General features: G+C 43.4%; 1 protein-coding gene across 4 annotated transcripts in view; it reads left to right on the forward strand.

Annotated features, from left to right (window-relative positions):
• The window catches only part of elmo1 (engulfment and cell motility 1 (ced-12 homolog, C. elegans)), a 104,926-nt gene that overhangs the window by 77,400 nt on the left and 1,834 nt on the right, over positions 1-25,692 (forward strand). For all 4 annotated transcript variants that reach the window (XM_029442744.1, XM_029442742.1, XM_029442743.1 and 1 more), the window contains 5 exons: positions 9,339-9,502; positions 12,007-12,119; positions 22,367-22,474; positions 22,828-22,910; positions 25,343-25,420. In XM_029442744.1, the coding sequence (XP_029298604.1) occupies positions 9,339-9,502; positions 12,007-12,119; positions 22,367-22,474; positions 22,828-22,910; positions 25,343-25,420 (546 nt within the window). The remainder of the gene's footprint in view (positions 1-9,338; positions 9,503-12,006; positions 12,120-22,366; positions 22,475-22,827; positions 22,911-25,342; positions 25,421-25,692) is intronic.

Genomic DNA, 25,692 nt, shown 5'->3' on the forward strand with positions numbered 1-25,692 from the left:
AAATGTTAAGGAATTTTATTGAATTATGTTTTTTTTTTATATTGGATTTAATAACTGTTGTCCTCTGGGGTCAAGCAATGGTCAAGACAACAAAAAACAAACGGGCCTTTTCTCACAGATGTTGGGACCCCAGAGGACAAAAGGTGTATGGCAATCGGGAGGACAACACAAATTAATCAAATAGTAGAAAATAAACATTAGTTGCAGCTCTGCAAACCAAGTTCAATCACTAACAAAAGGCATTGTCTGTGTCAGTGTCCTGTAAAAGTGCCCTTCATCAAGAGACCTTGAACCTGGTCCCCTCGCACTTCAGCTAAATTTAGAACAGATGTGAAGCAAAGCCTTTTTTATTTCTTTTGGTGTTTGACATTTAATTCCTGATTTGGTCTGAGGTGAAACAGGAGAATAGATAATCTGCTTTGTTCAACCATGTTGCAGAGTGACCTGTCCCATGTGGGATTATTCACGTGGAAATCCTCAAAAGCCCCAGCAGCAGCAGACCGACCCTCTCGTCACACATCACTTTGTGTTTGGCTTCTATTAAACAATATGACATCGCGTTAAGATGCTATTTCAATTGTATTTAAGGCTCCTCGCCGCAAATCAATTTAAGACCCCTAATGCAAATGATTTCTGCCTCTGCTTTTTAGCAACAGGACAGTTCCTCCACTTTGCCAGAAGGTTAACACGCTCATGAATACGTGATTAATGAAATGGGCGGTCATGTGTCCGGTCAGAAGATGTGACGAGGATAATGTGCGTGCGGGTGCCAAAGGGTTTAGATGGATGCCGTGTTTAAGATTCCAAGAAGCAGCCTGGGACAGTTTGTGAAAGTGCTGCACACGCTGTGACTGCTGCTGTCGTGCTTTGCATGAAGCGGTACATCTATGACTCGTATCGGGACACCGTAAACCAGCCCCTCCCCCTCCCCTCTCCTCTTCTCTCCTGCAATGAGACCCGCTGTTTTCTTATTCCATTCTGGTTTCATTTACAACAGATCTTTACCTCTTTCCTTCTCTAATAGCTATTTCTTTTTCTCTTTCTCTCCGTCCTGTGGTCTCTCTCCCTCTTTTCCTCCTCCTCATTCTTGTCTCTCGACCCCCTTCCACCTCTATTGTTGAATTCAGACAGGCTATTTATATCTTTCTGCCTGGCTGCCTCACCTCCCACTCCCTTAACAAGGTTTGCTTTATTGTTTTTGCGCACTCGGACAGTGCGTGAATGTGTGTCTGTAAATGCATCGCAACACATTGGTGTGTTTGTTGTTTGAGATATTGTAGTGGTGTGTATGTAGTTTGTTTTTGTTTGTATGGGCTTTTTTGTTTATGAGTGTGTAGCAAGAGCTCAGCGTAAATGCCGAGCTTTGTGTTTTCGCACGGACTTGTTTCTTTTTCTTCTGTGCTTCAGTTTTTTGTGTGTGTGTGTGTGTGTGTGTGTGTGTGTGTGCCTAAGGAGGGGTCTCTGATCTCAGGCAGCGTTGAGCTCACTAATCAGACCAGAGAGATCATCAGCCATTAGCATCAAACCATCAGAGTTGCATGAGCAGAGATGCAGAGCTAACACTTTGTTTTGTTGTGTGTCAAGATAATGATACCGTTGTCCCATCTTCACAGCGGCAGCTCACTGGAAATCAGCAGGGAGAAGTTTTCTTGTCTTTTTGATTTATTTATTCATCTAGCTTTTCTTTTATTTACAACTGTTTGTTTATTAATAAGTGGTGTGCATTTCTGATACAAACTCTGTGTGTGTGTAATGATTTTTGCACGGCAGTACAGTTTACACTTTAGATTCCTTGTAGACAATAAAAAGGTGTGTGTGTGGGTCGGTGTGTTTTATAGTAGATACGTGCTGGAATATGGCTGCCTCATCATTAGTACCACCTGATAATCCAGTGATGAATAACTCCTTCTGTGTTTTCATTTGAAGCACTTCATCTATCATTGTAAGGGTGTTGACGCATGTGGAAGACATCTGGTACTCAGTGTTTTGTTTTGTTTGGGGGGGGGGGGGGGGTCATGGTGTTTCTCAACAGTCCACCTTTCACACAACAGCAAGAAGGCAAGAGGTCGGCTGGGCCAAAGCCAGACTCGCATAAATGAAGTTACTCTCTTTGAGTCTTGCCGCAGTGTGTCAGACCAAACATGCAACAGCGAGAGGTATTGTGTAGAATGAAGAGCAGCACATAATTATATAAAGCAGCTATCAATCCTGTTGATCCTTAAATCCCGTTGCACATAGAAATCCGCTAATTTGCCGAAAAATCTGCGACGTGTCCACTGCTATGGCGCGTGCAGCTCTCGCCATAACCAAAAACGGCCTTGCTCTTTGCAATGTCAAATTTTTGGTGTGAAAGCCGTGTAATTGGCCTAATGGGTTCCCTTTGCATTATTCATGTTGAACTTCACTGACTTCAGTTTTTCAGAAAGCTTCAATTGGATCCAAAAAGGTATTCAAACCGATTTTTACAGACAGAATTTCTCTGCAATAATGCATCATTGGTAGACACGAGGACAGCGATCCTTCCTGATGGGAGTTATTATACGAGATATAATGAAATAATACCAGTTTTGATGTCGTTGAATGGATGTTTAATCACATCCAATTTACTCATCCCTCTGGGACAATTAATGCAGAATGTTCATATTTTCTGCAACAACCGTGTCCTAATAAAACACTCATTAATGCAAAGCTGTGCACAAACCAAGGTCAGCACTTGGCTTTCATCAGCATTTCTTGACTCGCAGTAAGTGGCGATTTCCCAGGCGACTTTGCTCTCCAGTCATCCATATGGGTTGTGCTGCACCTCACAGCCGGTTGTTGAAAAAGAGCTCCTCTGACAGTTTGTCTGGGCTTGCAGTGCTGGCACTCTAAATATGGCAACAACAGCTAGCAGCAACAGCCGGCGTCGACCCTGCATCACTTATGTGGAAGGAAGAATAGGATTGATGGAGGGCGGTCTTCAGAGGTGTGTGTGTGTGTGTGTGTGTGTGTGTGTGTGTGTGTGTGTGTGTGTGTGTGTGTGTGTGTGTGTGTGTGTGTGTGTGTGTGTGTGTGTGTGTGTGTGTGTCTGGGGGGAGATATTGGGAATTTACATGTAATAGTCTCTAGTGTTTTTGTTTTGTGTGTGTTGGTACTTGTTCATACTGTATAATGCATGTAAGAGAGGGAACGTATGTGTGTACATTGAGACAGTGTATATCTGTCTTGCCTACAATACAGTATGTGCTGTTCCCTGTAGTACAGTAACACTGTCAAAAGAAAGGTCCCTAAGGCATCACTGAGAGAGAAAAAGCTGCTTTTCACTGTTTTAATAAAGTTACATTTACCATTTTCAGTACCACTCTATTTTATTTTATTGAAATACCCAGTTATAGTGACTCCTTACATTCCAGCCGTAGGGGGAAGATACATAATTTAAATTGTAATGGGTGAAAGTAGGGCCTTTCCACTTAGTTACTCTCAGCAGAGCCATGACGGGGTTGTCAGGAGAGTCTAACAAGAAAAGCTGAATATGCTAAATATAATTTGGTTATCTGTCTGCAGCATTCACCTCTTGTTCTTCACTCTGTGAAATGGCTCTCCCACACTGTCTCTTGTTTGCCATTTTATACAACACATCGCGCAGTGTAAAGGTGCGGCAACATTAATGTCTGAGATAAATATACAAAGATTTTTGCATTATGCTGGGAAAGGTCATTACTAGGGTTGCAACTAACGATTATTTAATCGTTATCATTTTGTCTATAAAACGACATTATATGTTTTATGGTTACGTTTTAAATGATTTGTTTTGTTCAACAAACAGTCCAAAACCCAAATATATTCAATTTACAATGATATAAAAAGCCGCCAGTCCTCACATTTTATATTAATCAGTTCATCCACTAATGATTTCAGCTCTAGTTATTATGTGTGCAAAGCGAGATTTGAAAGCAATGCGGATGGAGAGCCGGCAGTTGTTGTCAACAATCTTTTACTACAGTTAATGCCGTCGGCTATGTGACCCATATTAATTTTGTCACATCTGACAATCCTCATCCTAGTAAAAGGCACTATTACCATTTGGATGAAGGTTGTGCCGTGTCGTCATCTACAATGTCTTTGTAACCACGGAGCAGCAGGACTGTTGGCCCAAGTGGGAAGCCTATGAAGTGTGTGTTTGTGTGTGTGCATGTCAGATGGAGAACTTAGTTTTGTTGTGCGTCCCCAAACGTCCTCGCTCACAGACTGCGCAGGTGACGGGGCACAAAAAACAGCACAGGTGGCATTGTTAGAATATTTAGTGTCACTATCATTTCAGAAACAGAAAGCAGAAGTAAACGATGTATGTTGCCTACATAGCGAGTGGACAAACGACGCTCGTCTTAAACCTGCCAATACGTGTTTTGATTCAATAATCTCTGGTAGCTACAGAAATGTTTAATGTATTAGAAATATATAATGATTTAACTCTGATAACTGCATCATTTTCTTTATCTTCAGTGCTGTCAGCTTCCAAAACATTTATTTTTCGCCAATATATTTTTATCAGCTTCTAAATTTAATACAACCCTCTCTCTGTACAGCGTGATAAGAGACAGGCATCCTTTCATGTCCATCTCTGTGGCATTGTTTTATTTTTTAATGGCATCATGGTCAACTTTGAAGGAGATAATTATTAATGGAACATGGTGGCAGGGAGGGAGAATGTAATTACCATTTCAATAACGGGGAAATGGATTCCCTGTATTCTCTTTTTCTGCTGCTCACTAAAGAAAAAACAGGCACTCTGACAGAAGTGAACATGTGCGCGTGTGTTCTTACATGTGTGTGAATGCTTTCGTTTTGTACGTGCGCAAGCATGCAAGTTTTGTCTACTTCAAGGCTTTGAATGCTGAAACGCACCTCGCTGTTATCACCATGTGACATCGACTTTTTGATTGCTTTCAGGCAGTATCAGCAAAGTCATTATTCTGTGATTACCACCGTGTTCACCCACCAAAGTGCGTCTCCAGCACAATTCTCCAGATTTCACCACCCGGGCTTGAGTGGCGGTTGAGCATTTGACTGACAGCTGGTAAATGATGTCATTAGCATCCTCTAAGGTAAATGGAGCAGCGGCGACAGTCGATTGGTCGGAGAGGGAGGAAGGTAATTTGTTACGGCTGATGCTTTGCCGATGATGGATGGCGGGGCGACTCGGGGAAAGAGGAACTGCCCAACTGTCCTGTTTGAGTAGAGACTGAAAGGAAGAGAGGAGGAGAGTGAGGGTGGAGGAGTGTGGCAGACAAGTCTGTGTGGCCAGCTCTTCATTACGTGTACTAGATGGCTCATGAGACAGCATTTAATTACTTTTGCTGACACTTGCTCTGCTGTCTAACTTCCCTTCAAAAGAGCTACAAGAAAGAATGATGGCCTGGTGTCTGCAAGATATTAGCGTGAGAGGGAATGTAGAGAAAGACCGAAATAAAGGTGTACAAGATAGAAGAGATAAATCTTGGATCAACCGCTCTGCACAGCTGAGACGACTGCAGTAGAAAACAGCCTAAATGTATCGTGAGTGAGTTCAGCCTGCAACGTTTGTTCCTGTGCTGACGTCATCTCACCTCTATCAAGGTGCTCTCTGAGCAATCAGCAGATGAAAAAGAAGGATGAACATAAAATATTCATAATGCCCCTCCGCCCTGTTGTGAAAGGACCATGTGTTCGTATTAAAAGTGATGAATATTTGCGGTGTTAATTAGCATGAGTGCAGCCACATGGGCCAACAGAATTGTTTTCCTGCCGGAGACATGACTGCAAACAAGGCATATTAATGAACATTCCCCTGGGATGGCAATGCTGGAACACCAGGGCTGGAAATCAAGCTGCAGGTGACTACAAGATCTGCGTTCATAAGCACAAGAAATAGTTTCCTGCTGCTTTTATGATTTCAGGGGATATGTCTGGTGTTTTGGGGTACTGCACATGGTCATCGAAGCTATTTTTAAATAGCTTCTTAAAGGAAAAATGTTTCTTCTAGACACACTGACAGACCATTTGTAATCTTAATGGGAAAATCAATTAATTTGAGACTTAATTATCAGGATTATAGGAGTATGTATGTGTGTGAAAATGTATGATGGGCAACTCCGTGAAGTTGTGATTAAAAGTAGTGGACAGGAGTGATTAATCTCTCGTAGCATGATTGCAAGCTGTGGCTTCATCCATTTGTCTGCTCATTTTTCACCTCAAACTTGAGGAGGAGGGGAGGCTGAGGCTGAAAAGGTCAGGTCCTGGAGGTTGTAACTTTGCTGTTAGCTAGACACCTGTTTCTCTCCATGACAATATGGCATATATATAACAGGGAGAGTACAGAAAACAGCCTCCGTGGAGATGAAACCCAGCAGAGAGAGTTAACTTAAATGTGTTCCTAGCCGTTTCAGATGAGGGAGGAATAGACAGCTGTCTTTATGGATGGATGAACCGATAGAAGGATGGGAAGGGACTGACTAACATGAATAAAAAGATCTAAATCTTCCATTGTAGAACTGGCTATCAAAAGCCTACATCTCAGCTCAGAGTCTCTGCACGTAGTCACCTCGAACAAGTCTTGACCGATGGGGAGGGAATGTGTTGACCCTCGCCCTCTAGTGGTCGGTCTTCTGTCACCATTACACGATGGTTTCCAAATGATTTTATGAGGTTAATATTCTGCACACAGGCCAAGAGCAGGGCTTCTTTTTAAACAACCAAGATCATGATCTCAACTTTTGTCTGCCTCCGTCGAAGGGGATTTGAAGGATGTACTTGTGCTGAGTCACTGATGTTCTGCATCAACTCTAATGCCAGTTAAGATTAGGATCACCAGAAGACCTCGTGTGCACAGATGTGGGTCTCTGTCAGAGCTTTGCAGGTAAATTAGACTGCATGTGTTATTGTGCAGGGTCAAAATCGAAACTCCTCAAGTTATTCTGGAGAATACATTGACTGAGGACTCTAATGGTTTGTCACTCATTTCAGAGCTAAACTGGTTAAAAAATGCCACGCGCTTGCTTCTTTAAATAACTCCATTTGACCAAACTGTCCTCTTTTATGTTGCCGTTGTCATGCAGGTTTTTTTTTTTTCAAGGTCAATTTGTTGCCCGTTTGTTAGAAAACACACTGATTACTGCTGCTGAACATATTTGCATTCCAAAAGATAAGCCCTGGATTAAATGGTGTAATCAGTGAGAAATAGATTTCTCCAGTATTCTTCATGGTGGGAGCTGAGGGCTTCAGGGCTTATCAGATATGGAGTTAGAAATGGGGAATTCCTTGTTCTGTGCACTCTTCTCACTGTACAGCGGCAGCCACGTAAAACAGGAATTTTTGCCCAGACCACGTTTTAATGCATTTGTTTTACACCACGAATGTGATCCTGATTATGAGGATTATCTTTGATCGCCTTTGGGGCAGCTCTAATCGCCTTTTTTTAATGCTCTCACACCTGGCTTAGTCTGACTAGTGAGAGTTCAGAAGTTAGCAAGTTAATGAGTATTCGTCTTTGAGTAAACTCAAATAGCGAGAACACTATTATGTAAGACTAAGTTTGGGATCTTGGCTCACTGGGTTTTTGCATGGCTGGTAAAGTTGAGGAGCCCAAATGTAACCGAATTGTACAGAACAGGAGAACACCAGTTGTAAGGAAGGTCCAAAAACATACATGGGCACAAAACTCATCCTCATCCTGAACTCGTACCGTCTCTGATTGTAATAGAGTCGACGTATTGTGAGAGAGTTCGCAGAGGATGGGAAAACTCACGCTTTTGATCAACAAGGCGCCTAGAGCAAAGAGAAATACAATAGAGGGAAGTAGAACAAGGTGAAGACGGTCTATTTCTTTCTTTCACCTCCGTATGATCTAATCCAGTGAATCAGCATCTGCAGGCCCGGAGATGGCTGCTAACAAGGCTGATCCATAATCAGGGCTGCTTGTCACGTCTAGCATCGCATCGTCTGCACCAACTGGAACAGCGCTGCTCAACCTGGCAAGACAAATGTTATGACGCCAAGTCAACTCCATTCTTATAGCCAAATATCACGTAAATTGCCTCAGCAGGATTTAAAGGCCCACATCCATCCAAACTCTGTAAGCTGCTCTCAGTTTGGAGGGAAAGCCACTATTGCAGGTGATATTCGGTTGTTTGAACAATTTCAGCACATTAGGAATTATGTTTGCTCCCGGTGAAGTTCCTTGTGTGTGGGCTGAATACCTTTACGAATACAGAATCATCTTTGAGTTATATTAATGTTAAAATTCGAATTATGCAGAGTGCAAATCAGATTGTCAGAGTGCAAAGCTAAATGGAAGCTGCTGTCTCTGAAGATTTCAGTTTATGACTCACTTTCCAGAGGCGCGTGTGTGTGTGTGTGTGTGTGTGTGGAAGGATGAGGAGATGTTATACTTTGATAATAATGTGTGCTTTATTAACTCTTTAAAAATCTAACTTCCGGGGTTTAATTCCATTTCACATCTTAATGAGTTGAATCTGTGTCCAGTTCTTGGTTTTGTTTGGTCACATGCAGTGTTCAGGGCACAAAGGCTTGAGCTAAAACATGAGAGAACTATAATTATGGATCATAAAAAGTCAAAGAGGTTTAATTGTTATTGATGGCTATTGAAAGATTTACTGAAAGAATGTCAAATACAATTCCACTGTTTTAAAATTGTATTCCTTTTTTATCTGCGTGAACGTAAGATGATATCATCTTTCTGTCTGTGCTTGTGGGTCCTGGTTGGTTGAGAGGATTGATATTGTTTGCTCACTGCTAATGATGATTTGATTTTCACATAAACTCACAGTTCTGTATGTAGACTTTAATTATCCCCTGACAGCGACGCATACACGGCAGGCTAAATGATGTAGACATGCATGAAGTGTTTTATGTGTTGCTGTAGAGGGCTTTCCTATTGTATTGTCACCTCCGTTGATCACAAACACCCCTCGGGTGGGATTGATGGCTTGGAACACCACTCGTGTCATGCTTCTGCAGCCACAGCCAGACTAATGGTATTAGCTAGCTGGGGTATTATAGGCAAGTCCTGTCATGCATTTCACTGGTGCATGATACTGGGGCTAACATCTGACTAGCCACTGTTGAATCATTCCGCTTTGCTCCTTTCCTCTTAAGGCTCAGTGCACCAGACTGGATTATAGACTCTAGAAAAAAAACATTAATCCTGTGAAGAACTGAAGAAAAGTTTATAGCCCCCCCCCCCCCCCCCCTCCCTCTCCTGACTCTGTGTACACACGCACACACACTCTTTCTAAATCCTGTATGGCTCCTGCATCCATGATGATCTCACCCTGCCCGCCTCTGCCTCTTCTCCCCTGTAGGTAATGCAGGTGGTGCGGGAGCAGATCATGCGAGCGCTGACTCTCAAGCCTAATTCCCTGGACCAGTTCAAGAGTCGCCTGCAGAGCCTGAGCTACACAGAGATCCTGAAGATACGCCAGTCCGAAAGGATGAATCAGGAAGACTTCCAGTCCCGCCCCATCCTGTGAGTCAAGCAATCAATGAATAGTATGATGTGGACACATTTGTCAAAGGGTTATGTTGAACTTGAAGGAGCAGCGTGTAGGATTTAGGGGATCTATTGATAGAATAGAATTATGTTTTCATAAGTGTATAATCACCTGAAACTAAGAATCATTGTTGTCACCGTAGTTCTCAGACATGCTTTATAAGGGAAGGGAGAGCAATATTCAGTTTGTTGCCATCTGCAACCTCCCAGCTATATGCCACTAAATCCTACACACTGCTCTTTTAATATGAATATTATCGACTTTAATCATGTCTGACAGATTTGTTAAGAGGAAAATCCACTCTGAAAACAACAGACATTGAAGGAACTGCTCAGTGTTATTTCTGAATCAGATCCTTGGTCTCAAATGAGGACATAATTTACATCTATAGAAAAGAGCTATGGTCATTAATATACTTGTAATTGCTTCTTTGTTCTCCTTTCCATTTGTCAACCAAATGCAAGCTACTGGTATAAAGCAGGTTGCATCTGCGCTCTCCTCTCATGAGATTTAATATGCATTAAATTCAAATTGTCTGCAAATGGCATTCCCAGTGAATAGTCCATTAACGACCCTCCATCTCACTAAGCATGGAGGACTAGTCTGTAATAGATCATTCATTGACTGATCATGGATGCAGGGCCTGTAATAGAGAACATTGTTGTGTCCTGCCTGCATTTAATGGAGTAGCTAGCACTATTGGAAAATCGTTTCAAAGAGAAAGATCGTCCCACTGAACAGTAATCAATGTTGAGCCAAAGGCTTATTAAATCGATATTGAAAGGGTAGCACCAACTTTAGCAGCCAATTAACCCGATTGTAGAAAGCAGAACAAAGAAGAAGTACCCTAAAACCATGTAGTTATCTTATTCACATTCAGAATGAAGTTACAAACACGTTTTAATTCCTATAACACACTGTATTTTATGTATTAACTAGGGGAAACAAGAGTATAGCAGAATGCAACAAGTTCACACTCTCAGGCTGAATTAGGTGTTAAAAATGAAAAAAGCACATTTTAACATTTTATTACAGATTGACTGTTGGAAAGCATTGAACATTGCAGGCTAATGAGTCTTTCTTTACCAGCGTGAGACTACCCGAGGGCGGAATTTTCCTCTAATCAATAGAGCACAGTCATGACTTGTAAACATAATGAGCAGAGCGTGTCAGACTGCACATTTAAAGGAGCGCTGTGTTGCCAGTTTTCTGCCATCAAGTATTGTAGAGAACTTCATCTTCTTCATCAAAAGAAGGTGAAGAGGAACTGTTATAACTTCCGATCAAAGCTGTGTCTCTGTTGACTCTTTGAGATATTTCTGCTATAATTAGAAGAAATGCACTCCCTGCAGTGTATGTGGAAAGTTTTGGATTTACTGAAAGTTGCTTACACCAAAAAATAAAATCGATGTCACATGAAGAATTCATGCAGCAGGTCAACTCAGAAATGCTGAGGATACACTTATGAGAAAATACTAATACACAATTTAATTTTAATGCAGTCCCCAGAAAAATGGATGAAAAGTGGTTTCACAGAAGTCATCATTAATTCCCTTTCCCACCTTTGCTTGAATATTTTACTGATATACTATGTAGGTGCTGTACATTTCTACTAAACTGCAAACTTCTTAACAAGTCCATCTGAAACTCTCAGACAAGAACAGTGTCACATGTGTCTAGCTCTGTCAGAAGGATATCGTCATCCATCCTGTGTCGAGCCAGGCCTTACCTACTAGCTGCTTCTTTAGTGTGAAGAGTGAAGGTCCGACCACAGATCAATGTAATGAGTGGAATCTCTGACGCAAATACACAACACAGCGAGCGCGAGCGGGGAGACGGATGAAAGGAGACGAGAACAGATGAGCCTGAAGGAGAGGAGGAAGAGAAACGAGGGGGGGGAAATGTGCTCAAGAACACCAGCAAGGGGATGGAAGTGCATAGCTTTTATGTGACTAGAAATCCTGTCAAACGTCTGCATGTTTCTAAAGAAAGAAAAATTATAAAAAGGTGAATTGGAAGAAAAAAACACTAAAGTATAATGATGTGAAATAAAAATGGAGCGCAGCAGCACTGCTCGGGCAGATAATATACATAATTCATGTTGACTAGTGCTGTGTGCTCCACATGCATATGCAACACAGACAGACATGCATGTAGAAGCATGAATAAATGACAGTGAGAGCTGAAGCAGCACAAATTCCCACTGATCAGCCTTTTGGGACGCTATATGACATATTTCTGAGTGTGTGCACATGTGTGTTTGACATTCTCTGTTCCCTCCCGACAGTTGTAATCCAGGGGATTTTGTCCGTCAGATGATTATAGCATGCAACTCAAGAAATGTAAAATAATTCACGTCCAGATCTCAGAGCATCTTGTACCCATCGCCATGCTCTCCGCATCTGGCAGAGTGTGGTTTATAGAAGTTTTTGATCATTCTCTTAAACCAATAATGTGTTCATTTTCTATTTCTCTAAAGGGAACTGAGGGAGAAGATCCAGCCCGAGATCATGGAGTTGATCAAACAGCAGAGGCTCAACAGGTTGTGTGACGGAACCTGCTTCAGGAAAATCAGTAGTCGCAGGAGGCAAGGTGAGACACACGGCACTCGCACGCACACATGTGTGAACATACGTACATCCACGGATCATAACTACGCAGGCATCGAAAATCACGTCTCCTTCTGCTGTGATCACAAGGGCAATCCTTCTGTTTGTTTTACGTCCCTCTTTTCTGCACCCCTACTCATCGCTTTATGAAAATCCCACAAGAAATGTGTATCGTGGGAGATTTTAGATGCTCTGGGCTGCTGTGGATCTGCTGTCATGAAAGTTCACACACATTTCTCTGGCTCTGTCAGCCTCTGAGGCAGAGACATGAAGCGACACGCCGCCTCTTTTTACTCGAACGCATACAGAAATGCAGTCTGAGATGCACAAACACTAGACTTCCCCTCCTTTTGCCCCTGCATACACCGATGTATGGCTTGCAAAGAAATAGATGCACATAGTCAAAAGCAGGGGACACACACAGTCATTCACACTTGTCAGGATAAATTCTTAAGAAAGCTTTGAGAAAAGAAATGAAGCAATGACAAAAGAGCAGATATGCGGTGTCCCCAGGCTTTACAGTACAGTATGTAAGGTGTAGTGCAGTGAATGTTTTGCTGAGACATAACACAAGTCAGGTTAAAGCCTGCAACTTTTAGATCATAATTAGATATGTTCACATGCAGGCCATAATATGTTGGAAGCAAATGTTTTGTGCTTTGGTAGACGTACTTTCTTGATCTAGTGTGGGTATTGATGGTTTTCCTTCACGGTGAAACAGTGGAGGAGGAAGGAAGGATAGAAAGTGAAAACCCAGCAGCCAGCTCAGATAGGACTGTATTGGGCCTAATATCATGTTTCACACTCTGCCACTGGAAAGAAAGGAGGGAGGAAAGAGATCAAAGTAGCAGTAGTAGCATTTAGCCTGTATAATATACTGTTCCTCTCTCAGAGGATTTAATTCAGTTGAAATCAAATCCCTTTCCTCTTCTGTCACTCTTGCACTTTACTTCACCTCTTTCTGTCTACATACACAAATGCATGAAATAAAAAATAGAAAAACAGGCACAAGCCCGGGTTGGTTTGTTGTTATTGCGTTACTATTATCAGCTTCCCCACAGGAACTATAATTCCAATAAGTCTAATCAAATTGAGCCTAACAAGATGGAGTTCTTGGAGTCCTAAAACCACCAAATGCATTCTGGCATTTAAAAGCCTGATTATGATTTGTCTTGGCAGCTGTCATCCAGATGTTGTCAAAGCTGGATTACTGAAACTGAAAGCTGAAAAGAAATTTAGAAGCACAAATATGAGCTGTTGCAGGACAGATGTTCAGGTGGAAAGCATCACCCAGATTGAGTATCTGATCGTCTTCACTGCGTGTGGTCTGCTGATTTATGCTCGTCTGGTTTTTACAAAGCGACATGCTGTGAACAGTCTCATATTACCATATCACGGTTGGTACGGAGATCCTAGATTCCTTGTCAGATGAATGGAGGACACGGGCACATACACACGCACCAGCACACATACTAAGCGCAAAAATAAAAGCATTAGCCATTCAGGAGCAGTAAACCCGCACACAGTTGTATATAAAGCAGTTCATGAGCCTCACTGGATTTAATTTAGCACACTAGCCTGTAGGGTTACACTGGCTTTAATCTGCTGCAACAGCACGCTGACTGCAGGGGAGTCGTCTGCCTGCTACAAGCTAGCTGGAGCTGTCTTTGCTTCTGAGGACTCTTGAAGGAGTCGAGGACCTTCATCTGTTCCCCTCACTCTCACCTCCACCCTCCACCCATACATGTCTATACTTTCCTTCATCTCCTCTCTGAGCCTTTCTTCTAATGCTGGTCCTTAAATGCAATGTATCCATGCATTGGCAATGAGAAGAGCCCTTTGTCTTGCAGAACTTAAAAGGAGCCCTATAGCAAGTTTAATTTTCACTTGGGGGTTCACATGAAATAGGACGTTAAATCAAAAACCAGCGAGTTGCATACATGCATAATGCTGAAACTTGGTTTATTAGTTTCATTTTGTCCTGTCTTTTGTACACGGACAAACTTTCACATCACTTCTACTTCTTAATCTACTGTAATGTGTCTTGTCCTATCTTTTTTACATGCATTAAATATGCTCCCTTCCCCCCTCTCCTTCTACAACGTCTCCCTCGGCATCTTGTACAACTATTTCAAAGTCCTCCAGTCTGCAGGGACTCGAGTACCTACATCAAATATTAATTTGGCTGACTTCAGTGCAGATGACTCTCTACCTTCCAAAGTGCCATTCTGCCCATTAGAAGGGGGTGCTTTTCTCTAAGAGTTCAGGTTGATGGAGTTTTGAAGAAGGAGTGCTACCTGTACAGTCTTCTAAGTGCAGGGATCTGGCAGGTGATGTGGGACTCATGAGTGTACCTTGTATAAATGCTGCATCAAAGCAAAAGTAGACTTGGATATTTTTTTGCTTGATTCTGTTGAATCTTGGCGTGTCGTTCAACCAAGTTCTGGCTGCTAAAATCAGATTTAAGACAATTGCATTTCAAATGAAACAAGAATGAAATTCAATCCAGATAGAGATACAGCGTCTTGAATCCAAAGGAACATATGTGCTTGTGCGTAGAAAAGCACATGCACACACAAATCAGTTAAGCTGAACAGTTGATAGGGCACCTCCCCTCACAGCCGCCGCACACATCTCCATCCGCTCCCCGTGGACCGCTGCCACTCTGCACCAGCCCTGGCACGGCCAAATGTCTATTTTCAGCAATTAGGATTTGGACTGTGCCACCCATGCACATGCCAGCCAGACCTCCCCAGTCTGTGCCAGCTCAGCTCGGTGCCCACCTTGGCAGGGAACAACTCAAGAACACCGCGCTGGCCGCAGAGGCTGGCAGTGGAGCAGCGCTTTACAGACACAGCTGGTAGTTACAGGCGGCTGGAGGATTACACACCACATCAGCCAAGAGAAAAACACACTTATCTTCAGCAGTTATCTCTTTTTGAGCATTTGATGTCTTGCTCAAATTCTGTCCAGCCTCTAACAAAACCTGAGCATAATAATGTTATAATAATAAAACCTGCTTCAAGAGTTTTCTGTTAAAACTTGTGTGAAACTGTGTCGCCAACATGAAGCATCCAGTTGCGTTTTATAGTAACGCGACTTGATAAGGCACTAAAGCATTATGTCTCTGAACTGCTTCTCATTTTAGGAAGTGTAATGTAAAAGTCGTATAGCTCACTGTCCTGAGTGAATAATACAGCCGCGCTTCATCACAGAGTTTTAGTACAGCCTCCTAAATGTCCATAGTTGCATCCTCACCTTTTTCCTCACATGGTCTCAAAAAGTGGAGTGTTATTTTGTTTACTGCCTTGTAAACGGAGCCTTTATTATTTAAATTAAAACTTGTTGCAACACCAAAGCACTGTCAAAGTGCCATCTTTGCCTCTTTTGAGCCACAGAAAGAAACCCTGCAGGTTTTTGTCCTGTGATCTCGACTTGTGTGGATTATTGTTGAATTACAATGATGAAGGCCAACTCTGTCTGTATTGTTGCCCATCAAGACCCCCCCCCCCCCCCTCCTGTAGAGCATCATGGCCCATCTGTGGATTTTCCTCAAGGCTGTGTTCCTTTTTCTTTTTTATGGCCACAGATTTTTTGCCATGCTAATTTTCTCCCCGTTGATGACTCATTCAATCCCATATGATGCCTTATGCTAGTCGCTGACTTATTTAATAACTCTCTTTGTCTCTCTCTCTCTCTCTCTCTCTCTCTGTCTCTCTGTCTCTTTCTCTCTGTCTCTCTCTCTCTCTTTGTGTCTCTCTCTCTCTGTCTCTTTCTCTCTGTCTCTCTCTCTCTCTTTGTGTCTCTCTCTCTCTCTCTCTCTCTCTCTCTCTCTGTCTCTTTCTCTCTGTCTCTCTCTCTCTCTTTGTGTCTCTCTCTCTGTCTCTCTCTCTCTGTCTCTTTCTCTCTGTCTCTCTCTCTCTGTCTCTTTCTCTCTGTCTCTCTCTCTCTGTCTCTTTCTCTCTGTCTCTCTCTCTCTCTTTGTGTCTCTCTCTCTCTCTCTCTCTCTGTCTCTTTCTCTCTGTCTCTCTCTCTCTCTTTGTGTCTCTCTCTCTTCTCTCTCTCTCTCTCTGTCTCTCTCTCTGTCTCTCTGTCTCTCTCTCTCTCTCTCTCTCTCTCTCTCTCTCGGTGCATGCTGGGAGTTTGGTTGTGTGAGTGAGACGCTGAGCAGGTGCTAATTCGATACTTTCTTTTTCTTACTTTATTTAATAATGGGTTTTGATTTAACTTAGTTCATTGGTGACAGTTTGATTTAGTTTACTTTTTGGTGCGTTTGGGTGGATAGTCGGGGTGCTCTTGGGTGTTTTTCTCCTGCCGGTGTCCTGCCGGCCGGCGTCTGACGTCATGGCAAATGGAGACTATACCAAGCTAACGAGGAAGCACGGGATCAAAATATCAGCCGGCTTCCCGTGTAGCGTTGAAGAGATCGGGTTAGCTGTGGGAGACAAGGTCGGACATGGCAGTGTGAAGTCTCTGGCGCGGATGAACGGGGCTGTTGTCATCTTCCTGGACCAGGTGGAGCGGGTGCACCGCGTCATCGAGACAGGTATTACGGTGAGCGGAGTGTTTGTGCAGGTGATGCCACTCACTCTGCCCGCAACCAAAGTGGTAATATCTAATGTCCCTCCGTTCATAACCGATGAGTTTCTCAGCAGAGAACTATCCAGACACGGGAAAGTTGTTTCCCCGGTAAAAAAGATTCTGTCTGGATGTAAGTCTCAGTTGCTGAAGCACGTAGTGTCTCACCGAAGACAGCTGTATATGATACTGAATAACCGAGATGCGGAGCTCAACCTCCGCTTCCACGTTAAGGTAGATGATTATGAATACGTGTTATTTGCAACTTCATCGGTCATGAAATGTTTTGGTTGCGGGGAGGAGGGACACACCGCGAGAGCCTGTCCGAAGCGCGGGGGTCCAGCTCCGCCTGATCCTGGAGGAGCGGCTGCCGCTCCCCCGGCGGGGGGCTCTTCGCCGGGAGAAGCCGCGGCTTCGGAGGAGGGCTCTCCGCTGGGGCGGCCGGTGGCCGCTCCACGCGCCGCGCCAGGACGCGCAGCTGCTGTGTCCAGCTTTGTACACGGGATAGGTGGTGTTAATTCACTTGGTGTGGTGGAAAAAAATGGGGAAAAAAAACAAAAAAAACAGGGAGAGGAAGTGCAGGGGGTGTCAGGTGGTATGGGAGGAGAAGAGGTAGAGGAGATAGGTGCTGTAGAAGAGATGGGTGGTGGGGAAGAGGTAGGTGGTACAGAGGAGGTGGTGAGATGAGAGTAGAAGATTTAAAGGAGGTAAGTGATGTAGCAAAAGAGGGGGGGGATGCAGAGGAGGTGAGTGTAGTAGGAGTAGGAGAGGTAAAGGAGGCAAGTGAGGCAGAGGAGGTGAGTGAGGTAAGGACAGAAGAGGAAAAGGAAGCGGGCGATGTAGTGGAGGAAATGGGTGGTGTAGAAGGAGAGAGGACAGGAAAAATACAGGTTCCGTGGAGTGAGCAGGTAGAAGAGGCAGAGATGGAGGAAGAGGTTAAAAAAACAAAACCTGCCACAAAACGGAAAAAGAAAAGTCAGAGTGCATCCAGTGATGCCAAGAATAGTAAAGTCGGGGAGGAAGGACAGACAGGCAGGAAGCAGGGACAGGCAGAAGACAGTGCTAGTGAAGAGGAGTGTGTGTCAGACAGCAGCGACATCCCTGGTTTTACTCTGACCAACAGCCAGAAAACAAAAATGTACTCAGTTGAAATGTTGAAAGTTTTCCTCCAACACACAAAAAACCAACACGGAGTAAAAGTGGAGGATTATTTTCCGGATTTACTCGTTTTTATTAGCTCAAGCAGATTCCATATGAGCCAAAAAGAGTCTGGCCTCATTGAGCAGGAGGTTTATAGATTAAAAAAACTGGTGCTTAAAGTAAAAAAACAAATAAACAGTGATGATGGGGGTCTTAATTAATTTATTTGTTTTTATTTTTTCTTATTTTAACATGTCAGCCATGGATACTTTTAAAGTGGGTGTTTTAAATGTGAACGGAGCCAGAGTTTTTAAAAAAAGGACACAAATTTATGAAACTGCAAAATTAAAACACATTGATGTCCTTTTTTTACAGGAGACGCACAGCGACGGCTCTAACGAGATAGACTGGAGGAGGGAGTGGGAAGGGGAAGTCATTTTAAGCCACAACACATCTCTTAGTGGAGGAGTGGGCTTCCTCTTCTCCAAATCTTTTACTCCAGTCTCACTGGAGGTCGAGCATTTTATCGAGGGGAGGTTGCTTTTAGTAAAAGCCCGGTTTGACCTTTTTAATGCTGTTTTTATAAATGTGTATGCCCCAACAATCGGTGCAGAGAGGAAGTTGTTTTTACAAAAAATTAATGATGTTTTAAATAGCTGTGCCTCGGAGGATTTTTTATTCTTGGGGGGGGATTTTAACTGTACAGAAAATGCTTTTTTAGATCGGAACCACGCAGAGCCGCATCCAGCGTCCCAGCATGTTCTGAGGCAGCTGGTCCGCTCTCATGGTCTGGTGGATGTATGGAGGAGGATGAACGCAGAGGCTAAACAATACACATGGTCCCACTGCAGAGGGAATAGGATTTCCTCTGCCAGGTTAGATCGTATTTATTGTTTTAAACATCATTTTAACATTTTTAAAATGTGTAATATTATACCTGTTGGTTTTACCGATCACTCTTTGCTTTTATGTAATGTTTTTATAAGAAATGTGTTGCCAAGAAGCGCATACTGGCACTTTAACTCAGTTTTAACATTTGATAAAAATTTTAGAGAAGCTTTTATTTATTTCTGGAGTGTTTTTAGGCAAAGGAAGAGTGATTTTAACAGTCTTAGGCAGTGGTGGGACCATGGTAAGACTGAAATTAAAATGCTTTGTCAGCAGCACACCCTCAATGTCACACATGACATCACCAGATCTATGAAAGACCTGGAGGGTGATATAGTGGAACTAGAACAAATAAGTGAGTCCACAGGAGATCGAGGATATATTGAAATCCTCAAAGTAAAAAAAATGGCATTAGCCGACCTGCTAGACGTTAAAGTCCAGGGCGCACTGGTCCGGTCCCGGTTCCAAAACGCCACCGAAATGGATGCTCCATCCAGTTTCTTCTTCGGCCTGGAGAAGAAGAACGGACAGAAGAGGGTAATCCACTCACTGCTCTCAGTCACAGGGCAAGAGATAACGGAACCAAGCCAGATCAGAACACGGGCTGTGAGTTTTTATTCCTCCCTATACTCGAGTGAGTACGAGGGGGAGGAAACGTTTTTAGAGGGGTTTTTAGGGGGACTACCTCAGGTAGCAGAGCAAACCAACTCACAGCTGGAGGGGCCGTTGACCACACGGGAGCTACAGGCTGCTCTGCAAAAAATGCAAGGACGGCGGGCTCCCGGCATCGACGGCCTCACTGTTGAGTTTTTTAAAGCATATTGGGACATTTTAGCAACAGATCTTTTAGATGTTTTTAACGAGAGTCTGGCCTCTGGTTCCATGCCGATGTCCTGCCGCAGGGCCGTGATAACGCTCCTGCCCAAGAAAGGAAACCTGCAGGACATCGGAAACTGGCGCCCTGTGTCTTTGCTGTGTGTGGATTACAAGCTTCTGTCCAAAGCTCTGGCCACCAGGCTGGGGGGGGCTATGGAGCAGGTCATCCACCGGGACCAGACCTACTGTGTGCCCGGCAGGTCCATGGTAGACAATGTCTACCTAATTCGAGATGTTTTGGAGGTCTCCAGCTCATTGGGCTGTGATACTGGTCTGATTTCTCTAGACCAGGAAAAGGCTTTTGACCGCGTTGAACACAACTTCCTCTGGAAAGTAATGGAGAAGTTTGGGTTCAGCGCTGGTTTCATAGGCAAGATCAAGGTGTTGTACAGTGAAGTTGAGAGTGTGCTGAAGTTTAATGGTACTCTGTGTGCTCCTTTTAGAGTGTGTAGAGGGGTCCGGCAGGGCTGTGCTCTGTCGGGGATGCTCTATGCGCTCTCCCTGGAACCTCTCCTCTGCAAAATACGCTCCAGCCTACAAGGTCTGGTTTTACCTGGTTTTAATAGCAGATTTGTTTTATCCGCATACGCAGATGATATTATTGTTTTTATAAAAAGCCAGAGAGATGCGGACATTTTAACAGATATAGTAGATAGTTTTAGTGTAACATCGGCAGCGAAGGTAAATTGGAAGAAAAGTGAGGCCCTCGCTGTCGGGGAGTGGCGTGGCGGTCTCCCAGTTCTTCCCCAGAGCCTCACCTGGAGAACTGACGGCCTGAAATATCTCGGAGTATTTGTAGGAAAAGAAATTATTGTCCAGAAGAACTGGGAGAACGTCACAGAAAAGATTCAGGGAAAGCTTTCCAAGTGGAAGTGGCTGCTCCCTCAGATGTCTTTTAAAGGTAGGGTTTTGGTTTTAAACAACCTTGTAGCATCCCAATTGTGGCACCGTCTGACCTGTGTAGACCCTCCCTCAGGCCTTTTAGCAAAACTGCAGAAAGAAATGGTAGATTTTTTTTGGGATGGTCTACACTGGGTGCCACAGGGGGTGCTGTTTTTATCCAGAGAGGAGGGGGGACAGGGCCTTGTCCACCTGGCCAGCCGAACAGCCACTTTTAGACTTCAGTTTGTACAAAAATATCTTACCGGCCCGGCTGATTTGGTGTGGAGAGATGTGACCAGCTGCATTCTCAGACGTGTAAATAACCTGGGGCTGGATGCTGCTCTGTTTTTAACTGATTCTAATTTTTTTAAGTTAAATGGGCTGCCTCCATTTTATCAGGGTGTTTTTAAGTCTTGGGCCCTTTTTAATCATAAAAGGTGTCCAATGTCGGACTCTCTGCACTGGTTGTTGAAGGAGCCTTTAATTTACAGAGCCAGGCTGGACGTCAGCAGCAGCAGCACACCCAGCCTGATGGTGGCGCTCTGCAGGTCCAGAACCCTGTGCCTGCAGCAACTGGTGGATGCAGTGGGGCCGGCGCTGAGTGATGCCCGAGCCCTGGGCTTGCTGCTGGGTCTGACCTCCGTTCGAGTGGCTGAGAGGATTCTGGAGCTGTGGAGCCAGAGGCTATCGGGGAAGGAGAAGACAATAATAAAAGACTACAGTGACGGGAAGGCTTCTCCAGACCCAGCAGACCCTTTTCCAGAGATCAACCTGAGCCCAGGGCTGGGAGAACTGACCGGTCCCCTGCTCAAGGTCATTAACCCGGCAGGACTGACGCTGCACAGAGCCGACAAAAAGACTCTATATATGAACTGTGTCAAAAGCATCCACAAGAAAGGCCTGTGCAGCAGACCCTCCACTGTGTGGAGCAACAGACTGGGTTCAGGAAGTGGACCAAGCCCACAGTGGGGGTCTTTTTACAAACCTCCCCTCAAAAAGCGGACAGCCGACCTCCAGTGGAGGATTTTACATGGTGCCGTCGCTTGTAACGCTTTTATCGCCGTTATTAATCCCGCTGTTTTTAACAAATGCCCTTTCTGCAACCTACGTGAGACTGTATTCCATGTTTTTACTGAGTGTAAGAGACTCACAGAGTTTTTCTCTCTTTTAACATTGGTTTTTAGTCTTTTTAACGTAGTTTTTACCGAGAGTGTTTTTATCATGGGAGCTGCCTACAAAAAAGACAACAAAGAAAAGTGGCAGCTCCTAAATTTCCTCTCGGGAGAGGCAAAAATGGCCATATACATTAGCAGGAAAAACAGAGTAGAGAACAGAGAGGGGCAGGAGGCCAAGACAGTGTGGCTGTGCAATATCAGGGCAAGACTCTGGCTCGATTTTAGGTTTCACAAACATACCGGGGATCTCGACACTTTTAAAGAACGTTGGTGTTTTAAAAATATTATCTGCAGTGTGAACAATGAATGTTTACACTTTGCACAGGTTTTTATTGGATAATTTTTATATATTTATAGAGTTGTTATTTATAAATGTATATTTTTTGATATGATAATATGATTTTTCGTTACACTTTATGAGTAAACTGTTTGTTTTAAGAATATGTAAATAAAGTGTTTTTGAAAAATCAAAAAAAATCTCTCTCTCTCTGTCTCTCTCTTTGTCTCTCTCTCTCTCTGTCTCTCTCTCTCTGTCTCTCTCTCCCTCGCGCTCTCTCTCTCTCTCTCTCTCTCTCTCTCTCTCTCTCTCTCTCTCTGTCTCTCTGTCACTCTCTCTCTCTCTCTCTATCCCCCCCCCCTTTTAAATCTCTTATGTCTTCTTTTCTTTTCTGCTCATGTTTTCTTTTCCCAGATAAGTTTTGGTATTGCCGTCTGTCTCCGAACCATAAAGTCCTGCACTATGGAGATTTGGAAGAGAGCCCTCAGGGTGAAGTGCCCCACGACTCTTTACAGGACAAATGTGAGTGTCAAGTCAAATTATTGTTAGTCTTCACCCACTATTGTGACACAGTATGTATTTGTATTGCAGCTCACAAAGTTAATTCAAGTAGTCTACAGCCTCTATCCTTGCTGAAGCATACATAGCAGTGAATGACACTGACTGCTGGCTATAAAAGTCGTCGGTGTTAACATCAGTTTTACTTGAATGCTTGCACAATGACAGATCTGGGGAGCATTTTAACTTTTAATCACTTGAATTAACTAGCAGCCATCCATCTGGGATTACACAGTTGTCACAAGGATGATGTTGCTGCTGATGTTGTTGTTGTTGTTGTTGTTGTTGTTGTGAACTCACTTCTGTCATCTCTTCAGTGCCTGTGGCTGATATCAAAGCTGTTATCACCGGAAAAGACTGTCCTCACATGAAGGAGAAGGGAGCCCTGAAGCAAAACAAGGTGTGTGTGTGTGTGTGCGTGTGTGTGTATTTGAGTGCGTGTGTGTTTCTGATCACACGCGTGTGTACACGTGCATACGTGTGGGTGGGTGGGTGTGTATCCAGGCGAGAGAACGTGTTTCTGTGTGCGTGAGAGTTGCATAACATCATTGCATTACATAATTTTGCTTTGGGAAATAACACAATAACTTGCGTCTCAGTGCTCAGCACAGAGACACAAGTCACATGCCGCCATCTTTTCTTTGCTGTTTAAATTTGAAAGTAACACATCGGCCTGCCCTCTGCAGTGTCTTAACCAAGATGAAAGAGCCATCTTGTCTGCGTCTGTGTACACATCAGCCCTTCCTCCTCTGCACTTTGCCTCTGCAAACCTTCGCCCCCCACCCACGGGACTCTGATATATTGGATCTTGGATAAATAGCCTTGAAGACAAAGGAGCACGCCTCCGGCCTGCTTTGTCGCCTTTATTACCTTGTCGATAAGTGAAGGGGAATGACCTGAGGGGGTCTGAGGGCTGTCGAGCAGACCTGTCCCAGCCTTGTGAATGAGAACACAAGTACATTTCATTACTCACTGTTACAAGGCCAGCCAAAGTCACCTCTACAGGCTTCAGAGCAGAGCTGGCATGTGGAGCATTTGTGGGACGGTGATACAGAAGACTTTTGAAAAGGCCTTTCCAAAAGTCTTCCAAATGTATACATCATAAGCTGTTCTTAGATTAATGTAATTGTGTTTTGTAATTATTCCATACACGTATATATCTCTCATCGTCTGTGACAGAAGACATGCGTGTTATTTAGCAAAATAAATAACGGATATAATGCACGGACCTGAAGCTCATCTTTCCGTTCTATTTACTGCACATGCTTTTAAAGGGAGGACTGAATGATATGTGATACGTGTGGATGATTGCATGTTCTGCTGTATTTACTAATGTTCAATCAATCTTCTGCATCTAAAGAGCATGTGCAGAACTGTGCAGTGGTATTAAAATACGGCGTTGTTGGGGAACAGAAGATTTAATCGAGCGGTATTTTACTGAAAGCTCAGTGATAGCAGAGAAGCCACTGCAAGGAAGGGGGTTGCATTTAACAGTTAAAAAAGAGTGTTGATAATTTAATAATCACGTTTGTTACATCAAATGAAGACCTTTGTGGCCATAAACTTGAACCGCTAACAAGGCTGATAATGCACCGTTGGGATTGTATTTATTTTATTTTATAAAGTGCATTTGGTTGCAGTTGTCTCCCGACTGTTTGTAGCCACGCGATGAAATATCTCAACAACTGCTATGTGGATTGTCAATAAATGTTGGACTGGAATCATTTTGGTGATCCTCTGACTCGATCATCATGTAGTCAGTATGTTAATTTGACTAAAACTGCAAAATCTTTGTGTTAATTGCTATTTAACAAAATCTATCATGTTCAAATGCTAAACTAAGATGGTGAACATGATAAACTGTATATCTGCTTAACATCAGAATGTTAGCATTGTCACTGTTAGCATGCTGAGGTTAGCATTTAACTTGAACTTGTGCCGCACAGCTGAGATCTGGGGAATCCGTACCGCCACAGTTTTTCCATCTCTACAGTATAATTGGTTTATTACCTTTTGAATGAATGAAAGGTATAAATAAATGTCCAAATAAGTGTTTTATTAATTAAATGTTGACTGAAGTAAATGTTTCCAACTCCCATGACTTCAGTAATAAGTATTTCAGTTTCAGCATCACTACATCTTTTCCTTTCTGAGCCTCCTGATCTGAGACAAATCCCATCAGTGAACTACGTCTTTGAAGCTCTCGCTCACACAGTGCACCTAGGCTGCAGTCCCAGTCTCTTGTAATTACATGCTGCCTTAGTAAATCAGACGCTAATTTCACGCAGATTGCACGCAAGCACTCAATGAATTGCTTTTGTGTTTACAAATCTGCCTCTTAGTTTACCCTGTTCCTTCCTCACACCGCATTCAATTCATTTCCTACTGTAGAGCATAATGGATTTGAGAAAATCATATCGCATCATATTCCCAGCCTCCCCAGGCATTTTTCAATATCTACCATCTGAGGGTACCCCAGGTGTTTCTCTCTTTGAGCTCTACCTCACTGATACCCGATGAGGTGATGTGCAGCTGATGTAACAGATGGTGACAACACATGAGGAGGGAGATTGTGTTAGTATGACAGCATTAAATCTCACCTGTTCTTTATGTTTTTTCTTGCGCCCCTTTATTTCTTTTCGCTCTCTCTCTCTCTCTCTCTCTCTCTCTCTCTCTCTCTCTCTCTCTCTCTCTCTCTCTCTCTCTCTCTCTCTCTCTCTCTCTCTCCATCCCACCTCCACTCTGTCACTGTCTGTATCTCCCGCTCCGTCTCTGCACCATTTTCTCTTCCCCACTCCTCCCTCTCTGCTTTTCACTCTGTCCTCTCTCCAGGAGGTGTTAGAGCTGGCCTTCTCTGTCCTCTATGAGTCGGACGAGTATTTAAACTTTATTGCTCCTGACAAGCATGAGGTAAGCCAACAGTAGCAGCCCTGCAGCTGTTGACAGTGTCTGTCTGAATGAACACGTGTGATCGCACAAAGAGAAATGTGTTTATTTAGTATGCAAGCATAGTGTAGTCAGATATGTACCAGAAAATATCACTATACTGTATTTAACAATTCACAGTGGACCAAATGTTTGTATTAGTATACTAGTGATGGTAGACTAATTAATAGCCTTGTTTTTCATAGATTATGGTGAAATATTACCTACTGCACTAATATCTAATCTAATATCTAATA

Source organism: Cottoperca gobio, chromosome 11, assembly GCF_900634415.1.
Source record: "Cottoperca gobio chromosome 11, fCotGob3.1, whole genome shotgun sequence".
In the NCBI taxonomy this organism is placed as follows: Eukaryota; Metazoa; Chordata; class Actinopteri; order Perciformes; family Bovichtidae; genus Cottoperca; species Cottoperca gobio.